The 17,000-nt window shown below is 44.9% G+C and overlaps 3 protein-coding genes across 5 annotated transcripts in view; all 3 read left to right on the top strand.

Moving 5' to 3' along the window:
- Positions 1-2,597, top strand: part of b3gntl1 (UDP-GlcNAc:betaGal beta-1,3-N-acetylglucosaminyltransferase-like 1) — a 10,177-nt gene extending 7,580 nt beyond the window's left edge. For both annotated transcript variants that reach the window (XM_079277941.1, XM_079277942.1), the window contains 4 exons: positions 815-950; positions 1,049-1,117; positions 1,261-1,335; positions 2,129-2,597. In XM_079277941.1, coding sequence (XP_079134067.1) covers positions 815-950; positions 1,049-1,117; positions 1,261-1,335; positions 2,129-2,209 — 361 coding nt within the window. In that variant the 3' untranslated portion in view covers positions 2,210-2,597. The remainder of the gene's footprint in view (positions 1-814; positions 951-1,048; positions 1,118-1,260; positions 1,336-2,128) is intronic.
- Positions 2,598-6,500: 3,903 nt separating this feature from the next.
- Positions 6,501-12,281, top strand: metrnlb (meteorin like, glial cell differentiation regulator b). The gene is made up of 5 exons (XM_079278771.1): positions 6,501-6,868; positions 7,962-8,145; positions 8,222-8,447; positions 9,709-9,768; positions 10,134-12,281. The coding sequence occupies exons 1-5, from the start codon at positions 6,774-6,776 to the stop codon at positions 10,448-10,450; spliced, it is 882 nt and encodes a 293-aa protein (XP_079134897.1). The 5' UTR covers positions 6,501-6,773; the 3' UTR covers positions 10,451-12,281.
- Positions 12,282-12,475: 194 nt separating this feature from the next.
- On the top strand, positions 12,476-16,896 carry LOC306784685 (polymeric immunoglobulin receptor-like). 2 transcript variants are annotated; one of them, XM_079278769.1, is made up of 8 exons: positions 12,476-12,863; positions 13,070-13,399; positions 13,836-14,156; positions 14,320-14,619; positions 14,903-15,016; positions 15,221-15,319; positions 15,430-15,494; positions 15,810-16,896. In XM_079278769.1, the coding sequence occupies exons 1-8, from the start codon at positions 12,821-12,823 to the stop codon at positions 15,984-15,986; spliced, it is 1,449 nt and encodes a 482-aa protein (XP_079134895.1). In that variant the 5' UTR covers positions 12,476-12,820; the 3' UTR covers positions 15,987-16,896. The 2 variants fall into 2 exon arrangements, with proteins under 2 accessions (XP_079134895.1, XP_079134896.1); XM_079278770.1 differs by lacking the exon at positions 13,836-14,156 and having other exon boundaries at positions 12,613-12,863.
- Positions 16,897-17,000: the final 104 nt, after the last annotated feature.

The following is a 17,000-nucleotide window of genomic DNA, read 5'->3' as shown; positions in this document are numbered from 1 at the left end:
GTGCCAAATAGTAAGTGAGCAGCGAGGCTTCTCAACACAGAACGGCTGTGTTTATAACTGTGAGCGCGTGTACCAGAGTGCATGAAAGTGTGTTAGCCTCTTGATCTGCAGGGTGTTAGGAGGATGAAGGCTTCAGTGTGTGTATACAGATGCAGTTCATAGTAAATCTCTGCCACATTACTGCCAGGTCTTACAATCAAAGCCCACAGAGAATGTCTAGAAAAGCAATCTGGAGACCACCCGCGCTCAGCCACGGTGGTGGGTTTGTTTGGCATATGAGGCCCACTGTTAGACCCAGTGAGGCGCTCACATCAGCAGATGAGAGCGGAGGACCTCCTGTGAATGTGTAATCACTCAACATGCAACATGCATGTGCATGTGGGGGGGGGGGGGGAGAGGTTAAGAGCATGAATAAAGCGTGAAGATGCATATCTGACTGTAAGTGTGTGTGTGTGTGTGTGTGTGTGTGTGTGTGTGTGTGTGTGTGTGTGTGTGTGTGTGTGTGTGTGTGTGTGTGTGTGTGTGTGTGTGTGTGCGTGTGTGCGTGCGTGTGTGCGTGTGGCCTGTGCACAGCTGTGGATATCAGTCAAAGTGCAGGCAACAGGGAGACGAGCTCATTTTACCATCCACTTGCAAAATCAGACTGTATATCAAAATTCAGTCCTCGTTTGTATTTAATGCAGGAATGCTTTTGGAAAATGAATTCAAAGAGCAAAGTATGAAACATTGTTTCATTTTAAAAGAAACAAACTTGACAGTTTTTTGAAGCTGCCTTCTTCTGTGTCCATCCTCCACTCATGTCCTCTGTTTGCAGGGAAACCATTTGGAAGCTGCGAGTGGACTTCCTGCAGGAGCGAGTCCTCAGCCAATGGGAGAGCTTCATCATATGGAACGCCGGGAAACAGGGCCGGAAGCTGTACCGAAGCCTGAGCCCGACCAATCGGGAGAAGGTATGCTACCTCCAGCCATGCAGTCAGATGTGAAACACAGAGAATTGGTGGAAGAAGTCTTGGTGTCGGACGTGAGTGTTCTCTGGTTCATTCATCAGGTGAAAGCTTTCTGTGACGTCGATGAGAAGAAGATCCAGAAAGGCTTTTACACATACGAGGAATCCAAGGTGAGATCAGCCACTGGGTCACCAAATACAACAGGTTCATTGTTTACAAGATATGAGCTATGATTCAAACGAGTGGTCATCCGGTGAATTACATTTCTATGAAGCTGTGACCGACACCGACTCTTTCTCTTGATGTTCTCCAGCAAAGACCGAAGCCAAAGATCCCAGTTCTGCACTACAGAGACGCCTCCTCTCCCTTCATCGTCTGTGTCAAACTGGTGAGCAGAGCAACGTGTTTGGTGTTTCTCACCGCCTGGCCCACAGGTCTTGTAATCTAACTTAACAACATAATGATCAAGGGCGTGTGCCCTGCACAGGACATTACACACACACACACACACACACACACACACAGAGGGGAAATGGGTCGAGACAGCAGCCTGATCTTTGATCACATGATGTTCATACAAACATCTGATGTTTTGTACATCGTGTTCATTGCTATTGCTTCGCCTTTTCTAAAGACAATGACTCTTTTTGTAATCTTTAAGATCATCTCTTTTTATTCATTTGATGAATATATACATGAATATACAATAACAAACACACATCCTGCTGTTCTGGCAGCCAAATCACGAACTGCGTATTTGTCACCTAGCCAGACTCAGACGTCAAATCTAGACTGACCCCACCTACGGGGGCTACTAATTGCTCAATTATGGGAATTGGGAGAAGTAATTATTGTCAGAGGACAAGGAGACCTGGACTCAATCATTCTCTATGACACACACACACACACACACCTGGACTGAATCACACAAGTCTTTTTTTTATACCAAGTTGTCAAATTGCTTTAATCAACAATTCTTCATCATTTGAACTTTGTACATTTTCCATTGTTAAACCTCGTCTATTGTTGGTGAGTCTGACTCTCTGAAGACAACAGGACCTTCATTAAAAAGAGCAGAACAATGGAAGTGTGTAAGGGCAATCATTCCTCCTAATATGCTTTTGTGTGTGTGTGTTTTTTCTCTCCCTGTTGTTTCTCTCACGTTGTTGTTTCATCTGTAGGACATGACGGGAGGCGTTCTGGAGGAAAACCTCAACTCGTTGCTGCTAAAGGAAGGAACAGATTTCTACCATTTCAACTGACGGAGGCAACGAAAGGAGCCCTCCAGCTTTAACAGGCTCAGAGGAACGCACAGGAACTGAGGGAGAGGCAGGTGATAATAAAGACTGGGACGGGGTCAATGGCATTACCAAAACCAGGGAAAGAGAAAGTTAGAATCTATTTTAAGTGTTAGAAGATGCTTTTTGTGTGGGAAACAGTGTGAAAAGTTCTCAAAGTTGACAGATCTGTTGAGGCACAACAGTACATCCCCCGCTCTGCCTCCTCTGCCTCACGTCTGAACCACAACACTGGGATAGTTATTGGTGATGCTTAGATCGGGTCGGGTCATAAACATCAACATTATTATGAATGGCGGATGTGAAATAATACATCATTAATGAGGAAAATATGAATTCTCTAAAATGTGAGCAGAGCAGAGCTGCTTCTCCGCAGTAGACGGCTTCATTATTCATCAGGCAAGTGAGAAACGCTGCACGCATTGAAGTATGAGGAACAGCGTTGATTATTTCAGGAGCTGAATGTTTGGTTTCTGTTTCCTATGTTCCTGTTTTTCATGACATTGTTACATGCATGGAAACGTTTACAATTACTGAGAGCAGCCTCTCTAATCATATCAGTAAATCGTTCAAGTAAACACTCGTAAATCAAATGAAATGTCCATGTGTGTGCCGCTCTCTAAATATAGTTGTGTTTTCTAATCCTGTGTGGACTGAGATTGGTAACCTGTACACCTCAACTTGTGTTGAAATAAATGGAAGTTGTCTGAGCCGGCGCGTCATCACAGAAGGTTGAACTTATAAAAGGGTGGGATGCTTTATGACCGGAATCACACCGGTTTCTCAACAGCCTTCTCTGACGCAACCGTGCAAAATCAGACACACGCACACAGCTGCTACAAATGTGCAGGCATGGAAACGGCACGTATTTGTCTTTCCCTGGGTCTCTTATGAAATCTAAAGAACAATAACCTCTTTAAGAGAGCACAGTTCTGATACATAAACACGCACTGAAAGTTTATTTTACCTCACAGAGTGTAGAGTTTCTTCTGCCCAAAGATAAACAGACCTTTCCCCACAAAACCTCCCGACGTGGTCGGCCGTACTGTAAGTCCGTCCGCAGCGGTGTCAGTGAGGGGGGGGGGGGGTCTTCAACTCTGCCAAAGTTTTATTTTCTCTACCTTTGTTTGTTATGAACTGAACATACAGTTGCACGGTGGTGTGAATGCATAGAATCACTGTGCCACGTAGTCGGGCTTGAATTCATTGAGTTTGACAAATTGCAGGACTGTTTGGGTCTGATTCAGCCGGGGGGGGGGGGGGTGGAAACCCCCGGCCTCTGCCACCCACAGCACAGTGCTGAGAAAAATATCACATCCACCTAGCACTCAGTCTCCACCCAGACCCCTCTTCCCTCTCTTAAACAAGAAGGGAGATCCTTTAGAGCAGGGCTGCAACCGACTATATTTGTTGTTGATTGTTCTTATGATTCGTTTCTTGATTGGTTTGTCGATTATAAAAACAGGCAAAAGTACAAAATGTTCATTTACATTTACCTTCAACCCAAAGTGACACGTTCTAAAAACGCTTGTTTTGTCTCACCAACAGTCTAAAAGCCAAAGATATTTAGTTTACGGTCACATAAGACAAAGGACGTCTTCAGCTTGAAACGAGGGAATAATCTGCAAATCTTAAAAATGACATAAACGACAATAATCACGTTCTACTTTTTCGTTTATGACCCCAATACCTGCTAAACGACCGGCATTCCCAAGAGCCTCGCCTCTATATGTGCTGAGTGCTATTTAACAAACGTTAGCATGCTACACACTAAAACAAGATGGTGAACATGAGAAGCATACCTCCAAAACATACGTGTTCACGCATTGTGCGCCCGTCAGCACGCTGATGTCAGCATGCTGATGTCAGCATTTAGCTCAAAGCACTGCTTTCTTTGCTCAGCATGCCGGTTACTAAATATCTGAGTGAAACGCTTCTCCGTTGCCATTTATATTGAAAGTACACACAGTCATGGAGCTATGAGGTGCTTTTGGAGAAATGAGCCACTAAATGGACGCCATATATTTTACATTGTAATAAAGCGAGGTGATTTGTTTCAGTGAGACTAAATACATCCTGTCTCCTTTACCCACTCTGCCCTCATGATGAAGCACTTGGTAGATGACCAGCGCGAGCTCTAATGGAGAATCTATGGGAGAGGTTCTGAAAGAGAGTAAACAGAGCTTTACTCCGTGTTTACTCTCCGTCTCTCTGCAGACATCAGACCTGATAACACACACACAATGACTGACCCTGACCCTGGAGCCTGCTCGCCCTCACTGGTCAAATAAACCTGCATGTGTGTAGACAAAATACACACACACACACGTGCACCTAGACAGCTGTGTGTTCTCCAGTAGTGCAGCTGATAAGAGAACGAGATAAGAGTCGGGTGTGTTTGGGGGAAGAGCTGACAGGGGTCAGACACTGGAGGCTTTTTATTCACCTGGAACTTCACCACATTCCTTTGTTTCAACATCTCTCTCTATAGAAGTACGGTGTGTGTGTGTGTGTGTGTGTGTGTGTGTGTGTGCGTGAGGAAGCAGTGTGTGGACAGCCGGAGCGTTCCTCCTGTCAGGCCGCTTGAGAGGAGCCAGGTGACGGCAGTGGGGGGGTAAGGGGAGCAGGTCAGAGGCTCTGCTGCTCTGTAAACACTTCACATGGTGAAGGAGCACATGAGGTCAAACAGCACCTCAGCAGCTCAGACGTCCTCCGTTGAAGTGACGGGATTAGACTCAGACTCCAGGTCTGTGTTGGGGGATTGTCAGCACACCTGAGCTGTTGCAGTCGTCCTTCAGTCTCATCTTTCATTTTGATTTGAGCGGCCCTCAAGAACTCGATGTCATTGTTTCCTAGCATTATGTACCCTGGATACATTTAAGTCAGTTATATATTATCATTTTAGGAACCATTTTAAGTCACCTTGTACGAAGGGTTTATAAGTTACTAATCACTTGAATTATGGGTAATTAGCATATAGTGCTTTTTAGATCAGTTAAGCCATCATCTGTATTGTCATTATACAATACAGGATTGTACGATGCAGTTGCAAAAGTTCAAAGGGAGTTTTCCCAACCTGTTGACTCAAATATCGTCCTTAATGGCTTAAACCTGATGCAAAAAACATCTGCAAATGATGTATTGTCATGAATAAAGCCACTGTTACAACTGATACGGCCTTTATTAAAGATGCACTTATTAGAAAGAAGCTTATTTTAAATTCAGTTTGCATTTAGCCGGTTCAGTTTGAGTGTTTTTCAGTTGCTTTCAGCACAGCATCATCAAAAACAATCAGAAAGGAAGCGGAGGATTGATTGAGTTTGATTTGTATTATAAAATGTAATTTATATGAAATACAAATGAATGGCTCCTTGAATGAGCCCTGATACTCATAACAGCACCACAGCAGAGTTGGAAATTCCCATTTCCACAGAGACATAATGGGGGAGTGTGCGTGTGTGCGTGCGTGTAAGGGAGTCTGTGTTTCGGCATTTCTCGGGATGCGTTACATAGCTCTGGCTGTGGGGGAATGTGACGAGTCGGTAACATGCTTGCTGTTCCGACTGTTTTCTCACGGGAAAACCGGCCGAGGACCAAACAGACGTTTAGAGCGCACGTGTGACTTCTTCTTACGTCAGAGCCGTTCTTTTTCCGACGAGGTCGACTCGTGAAATAACACAGGAATCACACACAGCTGCATTATACGATTAGAACAGAGCCACGTTAATCCCATGAGGACTATGTCAGGTAACATGCAAACATATTCCTACAATTAAACAAACCTGCAGCTGCTCTAATTTTCACTGCGATAATGTGAGCCATCTGTTTATGTTTATTATACTGTTCCTCTCATGGCATCCTAACCCGCAGTCCGGGTGCTGAATCGAATAGAAATGATCGAATAACGCCTTGCGAATACGTGGACTTGGTTCAAAATAAAAGCGGATCATTAGTCATAATGAAACATAAAGAAAACGTTGTTTCGTTTACAGGTTTGTTTTTACTTGGATGCGTTTTTATTGTCCTTTGTTTACGTTTCCAACTTCACTATATTCACTCAGCTGTATATTGCACGGAATGCTCTGAATCAATAGGTCCAGTTTCATTAGTGTAAAGTTTGACGGTATTTCTCAGCTCGAGGGCTGCCTCCACACACACACTCCACACACACACATCTTCCAGGGGGATGTGTGGGAGTGGTTTGGAGCGAGCGCTCGCGTGTCACTCAAGTGGAGTCTGCAGCTGGCACGCGCCCCCGGTGACGTGAAGCGAAGCGCACGGAGCAAACGGTTTTTTAAACAGCCTGTTGTCCTGCAGCGCGCGCTCTCTACTTCTTTTACTTCTCAAAATGTTTTTCTAACCACAAACGCAACCTTCGCCTCGACTGAACTCGCCATGTAGCGCGCGCGCTACACGGAGCTGGATCTTCTTTCTTTCTTTTTTTGCGGGATCCTGCGGTTCGGGAGCAGCGGAGCGACGGGTCCGGGTGTGCGGGATTTGGTGACCGTCGAGGGGCGGACGGGCCACCATGCTCCGGCCCTGGGCTGCGCACTGGTTCACAGCTGTGCTGCTGTGTCGGGCGGTGGCGCAGTACTCCAGCGACCAGTGCAGCTGGCGAGGAAGGTGAGGATGAAGCCGGACAAAGGACGCATCCGTCTCAGTTCAGGATCAGACTCGACTCGAGCGATGCTGTTATCACAGGCAACGAGGAACAAACACACCTCATAACTCAGGAGTGTGATCAGCATGTTCATACTTTCTGTTTTGATCTTCCACTTTCATGCACTTTTGACTTTAATCCGCGGATGTTGAATTTTCCAAATGCAGGGGAGTCATGAAAGGCGCTTCAGCCGCATGTGAGAGGGGAGGTTGTGTCTTTGAAGTGGCTCTTGTGCGCATACTGGGGTTTTCAGAGGGCTCAAAGGACTAATTAGACGCATGGATGTTTGATTAAGATGTAATGTAATCTTCAGGAAGGTCAGAGTCAAATAAGTGACTTTCATATTCTGGTGCAGATCCGCAGTGGAAACAGTTGAAGATGTGTTTGGCCGCTTTACTTACTCCTCAGACACTTTATGGCGTAAGAAATCAGTCATTTACAGCATTATTAACATCTTTTACACACAATTTACTCTCCGCAAAGAGGAAAATTAAATCACGAGGACGACAGAAACCAATTCTGGACTGGAAACTCTTTCATTCCGCTTTGTGAGACTGTTCTCCATCTAAACTGTGGTTTGTTTAAGCTTTTGTAAAAGTATGATGAGCGGAATGTCTCTGCTTCAGCTCCTATCTTAAGTAAATACAGCTCTATGGCCCCTTTGATCACTCCTCCAAGTCCCCAAGTCATAAAATATGAAAGCCCGAGCTCCACACTCTGTGTTGTAAAGTTCACCAGCCGCAAACTTCTTACGACTTAATAGCCCGCTGAGTTCCCGGTGTTGATGTAGTTTATGCACATCAGAGACAAGCGACCACATCCGTCCAAAGTGAGAGGTGGTGTTTGTTTTTTGGCAGCTGCACCAGAGTTGCTCTTAATGATTGTTGCAATATCATTAAATCCCTTCCATCTGTTTCTCTCACCATAGCGTTCCAGCATTTCACCTGAATATTTTCGGGGCTCTAATCCTGAATCCAAGGTTCATTTTTGTTGGTCATTTTGATGATTTGAGATTTGTTCCTCACTCTGAATGAAAGTCTGTCTTCTCACCTGCAGTGGTTTGAGCCACGAGTCTCATCGCAGGGATGTGGAGCAGGTCTACCTACGCTGCTCTCAGGGCTCTCTGGAGTGGCTCTACCCCACAGGAGCCATCTTTGTCAACCTGCGGCCGAACACGGAGCCCTCGTCGGGACACGTGGCAGCTCTTCATGTGTGCATCAAACCCCACGCTCACTCCCAGGTAGAGTATGAAGCCACGGCGTTGCCACGGCAGCGTGTCAGATGGATGGAGCTCACACGTGTCCCTCCATGTTCAGGGCGCTCATGTGTATCTGGAGCGTAACGGGGATCTGAGGATGCTGCTGGCAGAGAAGGACCAGGCTCAGGGCACAGTGCGCTGTTTCAGCCTGGCAGAGGGAGCTCTCTTTGTGGAGGCCGTCCCTCAGGCGGACATCAGCCGGAGGATCACAGCGTTCCAGTACGAGCTGGTGTCCAGCCAGGGGCCCGGAGCGCACTTGTACCCATACCTGCACCCTGGTTTAGGTAAGCGATGTCATTCACCCATTCTTCAACATATATGTTTTCTTACATGTAGGATAAAAAAATCTAAGTACATTTACTCAAGTTTGGTACTTTCTACATGTGACATTTTGAATGCAGAGCTTTTAATTGAGTCTTTCTATATTGTGCTTATTTTACTGAAGCAAATGCATTTAATACTTCATCCACCGCTTGTTGAATGTTTGAACTTAAACACACCAGCAAGCATGTTTCCCAAACTGTTCATGCTTGCTATTTATTTATCGCCAGAAGAACTCAAATCACTGGAGAAAAAGGTGAAAGATCAAAGCTTGATTTGTGCTCGCTGCATCCGCGAGGGTCGCAGACACGGCCCGTCGCTGGCTTCTGTGTACTGCAGGTTTTCTCCTCTCTGTGCACATCCGAAATGTTGTGACTGAGACGCGGATGGTCGGAGAAAACTCTGAGGAGCTTTAAGAATGTCGGTATGCCGCGAGGGATACCTCAGCTCATGTCCGTGCAGAAAGTTTGACCGAGGCTTTAATGTCTCAAGTAAGTTTCCGTTCTCTTGAAGTTGATTTTAATCTAATTGAATCGGTTGGAATGGTCTGTTTAACTCCTCATGCCGTCTTTCACTGACACAAAGTGAACGTGACAAAAGACGTTTTCACCCCCGTTTCTTCCGCTCACTTACACGCTGCCCCTCGCAGACACCCTCTCCTCCCCCGCTTCCGTACTCCCACACTCCCTCGTCTCAGTCAGACTTATGAAAACAAGCAGGCCAATCAAAAGGTTACGTTAGGGTCAAGCAAACGGGTCAGAAAATCGTCTCTCAACTGTCAATCAGGAGCAGACCTCCGCCCCCAATGCAGGGACTTGTGGGTAGCCCACCCGTATGAGCAGAGCGCTCTGGTGGAGGGGAGGGACGGTGGGTGGAGAAGAAGGCTGGACTGCTTTCCTAATGAGACAGAAGAAAGCCTGTCCGAGCCGGTCTGTCTGTGTCTGGGCGTTTTATAGCTGTTTTTATAGCTCACAGGGTCAGAGGGTAACTCTGTGATTACGTCTCTTCCCTCACCTGCTGTTCTCATTCACTCTCTGGATGTCTCTGGATGTCTCTTTTGTCTCGTGAACACCCGCCACAACAGAGACAAAGAGAGGGACACAGACAGAGGGTGAAACATGGTGATAGGAAAGAAAATGGATCTTGAAAATACGAACTTCTGTGGTTCCTTACGTTGAAGTATCAAACGTTTCATGTTTTCTCCTTTCATGTGTTCCATTGTAGTCACCTGTGAACCCTGTTCAGATGACGAGGTCCTGATGGCCGTGTGTACCAGCGACTTTGGTAAATACAAACGCACACATACACACATTGTAGGAATCGTTTGACATTTTGGGAAATACGCTGACTCCCTTTCTTGCCAACGAGTTAGACGAGAAGATCGACAACACTCGTGTACCACGGTACGCTAAATCTGACGCTGGTTAGCTTAGCATAGGGGCCGGGAACAGGAAGAAACAGTAAAACAGGTCTAGATGCACTGAAGCTCACTAACTCACACGTTATATCTAGTTTGTCAAATCAACAAGTTCAATTCTTATGTCTGTTTTCAACACAGTCCCTCTTTCATTCATACACTTTAGTTTCTACTGTCCTTGATGAATTAATCGTTCTCCTTTCATGTACCTCTCTTGTTCTTGTCCCTGTAGCTGGCAGTGGCGTCTTTCAAAGTGTAGCATCGGGTACGAACGAGCGCTCCCCCGCCGTGGTGACGCTGACTCGACTGTTTCGCCAGAAGAGCAGGGTGTTTGCTCGGGGTGGAGCCAGAGGGCGGGGCTGGGGTGGCCGTATCAATGTACCCGCACAATGCAGTGTGCAGCCCGGAGGGGACGAGTACCTTTTGACTGGCGCTGTCCATTTTGGCAACGCCTGGCTCGGCTGCGCACCTCGCTACAAGGACTTCCAGAAGCTGTACACCAGAGCACAGGCGGCGGGAACGAACCCCTGTGAGATGGACACGGACTGAGCGAGATCTCCTCCAAGTCGTTGAGGAAGATGCAAAGAGGAACAAGCTGAGATTTGGAGGATGGAGCGACGTCATCTTTGAGCCTGGCAGAGAGCTAAGCAGGGTTAAAAACAAACAGGAGCATCGTTACGTCTGCAGGATGTTTTCAATGCTGCAGCAGAACAGACAGATGGGCAGTTTGAACATTTTAGCCAATGAGCTGCCGACTAAAGCGTCCTCATTTGACTCGATGCCGTGTGTGTGAATATGTTTCTGCTTGAGCGAATGAACGATGTTGAGCTTAACTTCATTTTTTGCCTAAAATGATGTTATTCTCATGACGATACTGCTCGTGTGATCATTCTCGAAATGAATGTTTGCTTTGTAAAAAGCTTTCTGTAAAGTTTAGGAGTCTTCTGACAGAAGACCCGTATGCAGCTCTGTGAGTCTTTATGTACCGTGTGTGTGCGTGTGCGTGTGCGTGTGCTCTCAGCGAGAGAAAATACATTTCCCAACATCGCCAGCAGGTCCAATTCAATAACTGATGTGCTCATGTTTTTATAAAAGTAGACTCATGTGCCCGGATTTTAAAATTAAACTCAATTCAACATCCTGTTTTTGTCACAGAGGCATTCACAGCTGTCAACGTGCCAGCTGCTGTCTGATGGATGTTTGAGCCGTTGAGAGCTTGACGGGGGGAAAGCTGAACGCAGAGGCGGATGTGTGAATGACCTGAGAGGGGTGTGTGTGCACACCTCTCCCGCTGCCTGCTGTCAGCAGCTGTGTGTGCGCGATGCTTTCACTCTTGACTCGGGAAGAGCAAGAATGGATGGAATGTCCCCTCCCACACACACACACACACACACACACACACACACACACACACACACACCTCCATCTGCAGAGAAAACCATGTGTGCTGTTCCACACAGGAACAACAACTGTTTATACCTGACAAGAATCATCTTCAGCAGGCAGATGTTACTTCAGCACAGGGGTTACAGCCGGACAGATTGAATGCAGAGTGGTCAGAGGCTGAGGTATCCTGGAGGCGTGTTCAGACAGAGAGCTTCCCATAATGCAACTCATTTGTGTATCAGGCCCTCACCACCTGGTAAACACCCGACATCTTTCAAACCCTCTGCTGCCATCGATGTGGAAGTGAAAATGATTCTCTCTAATGTGAACAGAGCTTATACGCTGAATGACTAAGTGAGAAAGAGAAGGCAGGAGAGGACGAGGTAAAGAGAGACATCAACACAGCTTGAAGGTTTAAGATGGAGCCTAAAGACTCGAGAGGGTCACCTATATATATACCAGTTCCCCCTCATACCGTGTGTGTGTGTGTGTGTGTGTGTCTTGGGTAGTTTAAGAAGACCACAGCACACGCGTCCTGCACACTGCCGACATGCAAGCAACCCAACCCGTCCAACACTCCTTGGCAACCCACAGCCCAGCTCGCCTTAGCGTCCTCGCTAATTCGGGACACACGTATCCCTCCGCGCACAGGAGTCTGAATGTTAACCTTTCGGTGTGCGAGTGTGTGAGATATGGAAACAGTTTGTGCTGCAGTATGCGGGAGGCACAGCTGAGCGGTCAGCTGGAGTCCAGGGAAAACACACGCATGCTTTCGCCCACATGCACACCACCGCTGGCATTTTACAATGCGCTGGTCAGGGCGGGGCCGGCAGTTATAGACGGGGGCACAATATCTTAAGTATGTTTCTACAGGAAGTCTCAAGTCAATTTAACATTCCTTTTAGAGTCCTACTAGAATAACAACTGTCATTGTTGAGTATATTCTGAAAACATGTCACTTAGCCCGCACAGTAAAATTAAGATATTTGAGTTCTCTGTTTCTATTTGAACGTGTGTTATTTGATCAGTACATTTGGAAAGAAACCTATTTCTAAAACAAGCTGCTCAGCACTTTATTATAATGCAGACATGATTATGTGTGTTGGATCTCGTTCATGTTCATGTTGGATGAGGATGAGGATGAAAGTGAATTGACTGTAAAGCTGCATTATTGCAGCTTGTACCTGGTCAGAGAGGTATCATAAGCAGCTTGGATAGAGCGCCCCTTTGTGGTGTCAATGTGCAACAGTGGTTGAACTTCTCCAGCAAATGTACCTTTATAAATGACCATCATAAATGCATAAATTCATATCCATCTGATGAGAGTGAAGGTGATTATGTTTTCTTTCTTCGAGATTAACTTTAAGAAATGTAACTTTGTGATAGTTTAAGGTTGAAGAACATTGGTGGTCAAAATGTGGAAGTAAGAGGGTTCAGCATTTGCATAGAACGCCGACACTACTGTGGGTGTAACATTGTTCATATAAGACACACTTTGGAGTTTCTGTTTCTTAGAAACTGCAGTGGAATAAAATGAGGATGTGGAGCCTTGAGAAGCTGCTCTTCAGCCGGTGCAGTAAGTTCTTTGGATGAAATATGTTTTTATGTAACTTCAACATGATAGACTTGATGTTGGTCTGAGTGATTGTATCACACGGCTGTAACACAGACATTATTTATGTCTATCATAAGATAAAATAAATATTTCATACACATTAGTTAAATATGTGTACAAATATTTACTCATTTCCTTTTTTTTTTCCATTTCGCGTCGTCACTCAGCAGTGGCTCTGATCTGTGTGAGCAGTGCAGCGGGGTCGGTCCATGTGTCTGGATATGAAGGGGGACACGTTGCAGTGTCCTGTCCCTACAGCGAGGGCTATGAGCCTTATGAGAAGTACCTGTGCAAGAACCACTGCGGCGACGATGACGTTCTTATTAAGACGACAGAACCAAATAAGAGCAAATACTCCATCCACGATGACGACGAGAAGCGAGTCTTCACAGCGACTATCTCTGATCTGAGTCGTACCGATGCTGGGAAATACTGGTGTGGGGTGACCAGGAGTGGAAAGGACATCTACACTGAAGTAGACCTGGAAGTAGCACAAGGTGTGTAAAAAACAAAAACCCAGTCAGTATTTCATTCCTCCTCCAGACATTGTTGTTTAGTTCTACTGTGCATACATACAATTTTTGAGGTACTTATACTTTACTTTAGTATTTCCATTTTCTACTACTTGTACCTTTTCTCCACTGCATGTATCTGACATAAATAGCCTATAAAATGGATGAATAGATTCAGTGTTTTAGATTAAACTGCCAGTAAGTAAGTAAAGAAGTAAGAAATAGCTCCACACTGAAAGAGGTCGTCCTGTCCACGTAATAAGCAACTTTGACTTTGCTTTCACTACATTTACCTACTTCAGTGTTTTACTTCAGTAACATTTTAAAAGCCAATATTTTAACATTGTGATGTTGCTTCTGAGAGTCAAGTACTGAGTCTGAACACTAAGCACTCCTGTGATGTCGTTTATTGGACTGTCAGACAGCTGTTGTGAGCGGTCCACCAAATTCCAAAGCTATGAGGAGAGTTCAGTGTCCATCAGTTGTCCGTACGAGTCTGAGCAGCAGAACAATCTGAAGTACATCTGCAGAGGAAACCAGCCCTCCACATGTCTGGAGAAGGCGATAATCACCTCTGACAACCATCAAACTGGACAGTTCAGACTAAGTGATGACAAGGTATCGAGGGAATTCACAGTTACCATCACCGGTCTGACCCAGAACAATATTGGGTCGTACCTTTGTGGTGTCCGTGGAAGCACTGGCCTGGATGTTTTCTCTGCTTTTGAGCTAGAAGTCAAAGGTCAGAGCTCTACCTCGTCATATTCTAGTCATCAGCCAGAAAACAGTGTTCTGTCAAATAGATATAAAGAAAACATGACGAAAGGTTAAAGATACAAAGCTTTGATATTAAACTTGTGTAATCTGAGCTGCAGTGTTGTCTTGAACCTCCTTCTGTTTCACAGAGTGGTGCTGTGTGAGGTCAAACAAACTGAGCGGCATTGTGGGACGCCCAGTGACCGTGCAGTGTCCCTACCCACCAAAACACAGCGACAACAGGAAGTTCCTCTGTAAGGGAGACCACCGCAACAACTGCACAGAAATGGTGAGAAGTCAAAGCAGGTTCACGCTGCAGGAGGACGTTTCTTCCAGCTCTTTCTTGGTGATAATCACAGAGTTGAAAGCAGAGGATGCTGGGACATACTGGTGTGGTTCAGACTCACAGTGGAGTGTTGGAAACTACACCAAGATTCTCCTGTCAGCAGGTAAGATTGTGAAAAGAGCAATAATTAGGTCTGAGTATATGTGTGAAAATGTGTCCTGCAGGTTCAGCTGGCTCATATCTGCATCACGTCACAATGACATCATGTAATCCCAGCATGCTAGTATTCACTAATTAGCACGAAACATAAAGTATGTTGAGGAAATGCCATTCGTTTTGCAGGTTTTTATTCATAAAGCAAACTGAGCGACACACATTGCGATCCCCAGAGCCCCGCTGCTAGCACCGCTAAAGATACAGATGTACTAAGAAACTCTCTCCAACAGTCCTTCCACAGCAAACCAGCACTGAGATCTCCACCAGCACTGAGATCTCCACCATCACTGTGGTGGAAGATGTCGGATCACAATCCACACTTCTCCCTGGAAAGCAGATCAAAGGTATTTGTGTGTGTCAGTTATATTGAAACACTGGCTATTGATATGAAAACACCAAATGTTGTGAGGCCACAGTCTGGTGACACCTCTTCTGCTTTTTGCTTGATATTGTGACAGATATGAGGGGAGCGTGCGGTTGATGTGTGTTTTCAGGAAGTGTATGACTGTATTTTTATTGTTTTTCCACTTTGTTTCTTCCGAATGCAGCAATTTCTCACTTTGTGGTTTACATGGTGCCGGCTGTGCTGCTCACACTGACGTTCGGCCTGCTCATAGTTTATAAATACCAATGTAACAAAGTGCAAGGTAGGTTTCACATACAAATGCATGCACAGCACCATACATACACAGGCAAACTCATACACATACAGATGCAAACTAATGGTGTAACCATATTTTACGCTGTTTGTTTTCAGGAGCTGGAGCCAACGTGAACAGAGGCAACGCAGCCGAAACAGAGGAAGGCATTGCTGTATCAGATGTAAGGGAACTCAAATCCAACGCTTTGCTAATGCACACAAGAGGCAGAAATAGACCTTGATCTTGTGTACCATTTGGACACGATTGGCTCAGTACAGGTGGCTGAGAAAAGTTCAGGATCTAAAACTGAAAGGCTTCTTTCCGGCTTTATGACGAACATCAATCTGAAGGATGTCTTGATCTGGTCCCAAAGTACTGAGCAAATGAAATGACCAACTTACTGATTATTCGGCCATTTTCATGTGAATAATTACGTACATTCTCGCCTGAGTAACATTGCCCTCTTATCTGTTTATGTTTGTTGATTCTTTTTTAGATTTATGAAAACCAAGCCGTAGCTTGCTCAAAGCAGGGCTCCTCCAAACCCAAGAGCGCCGCTCAACACGATGATGATGATGATGATGAAACCCAACAAGAGTCTGTGTACCAAAACTACACATCAACGGAGGATATCTACACCAATCAAATTCAAATTGAAGCCAATAGAAGATGAACAGCATGCACATCTGGGATCAAACGTTGCATTTTGGGGTCAAATCTGTACCCAAACGATCTTGTTTGTGTTGTCTCCATCAACAGCTGACCAACACATTTCACTACCGCTGTGGTCTGACTGAAAACTACAGCACTCTGATTATTTTACAGATTTGTTTTATAATTACCATCAGTTATATGAAGTACTTGTAACAATTGCTTGATTATTTGCTTTAACTTTGATTTTACACTTTTACACTCATAATGATTGCTTCATTTTAATATAACAAACTGTTACCTGCACTCCTTTTAATATATTGTGGATGAGCATTTCAGCTTAATACCCCAAATGTAAGTCCTCTTTATGTATGTTATATATACAGTATATAGTATTGTTGAGGTATCCACCATGAATGTCCGAGACACACTACACCCTAAGAACTCCCTATTAGCTGTTAAAATAATTGATAAACCATTTGATTCATCGATTTATTGAAATTATGGATTAAACAAATACATGCAAAACAACTCGTTTTGCTGCATCCTGCAGATGAACTTTCGAACACTTCTCTGGCTGAGGAGTGAGAGGCCAGACCCCAACAAGCATGACGGCAGCGTCTTGTGGTTTGAGCAAGTCTTCGAGGCGCATTATAATTGAACACCTAACGAGCATATCAGGAACATGGACGAGAGAAAAAGAGGAAATCATATCTCAAGGTGTTATTTGTATTTTATGCCAGTTGTCTATTTCTCTTTTTATTTCTATGAGTTACGATCTATTGCTTATTATCAGCCTAAGAGCGTTATACTTTCAGATATCAATGTACTCGTTGCATGTAATCCCATATTGCTTAGAGACGTTTCAATTATTAAATTGCTTTAATGTGTGACTTTTTTGAGAACTTGGTACATTTGAGATCTTGTATGATCTGTAGTTTCATTGTTATTATTCATTTTTGTAACGTTTTCTAAACTTTTTGTGAAAACCAAATAAAACTGGAGTGTATTTTGTGCATTCCAACCAACGTCCAGT

Source organism: Melanostigma gelatinosum (genome assembly GCF_949748355.1).
Source record: "Melanostigma gelatinosum genome assembly, chromosome: 11".
NCBI classification, from domain to species: Eukaryota; Metazoa; Chordata; class Actinopteri; order Perciformes; family Zoarcidae; genus Melanostigma; species Melanostigma gelatinosum.
Note: the sequence above shows the minus strand (reverse complement) of the source record. Positions and strands in the feature narration are given on the sequence as shown.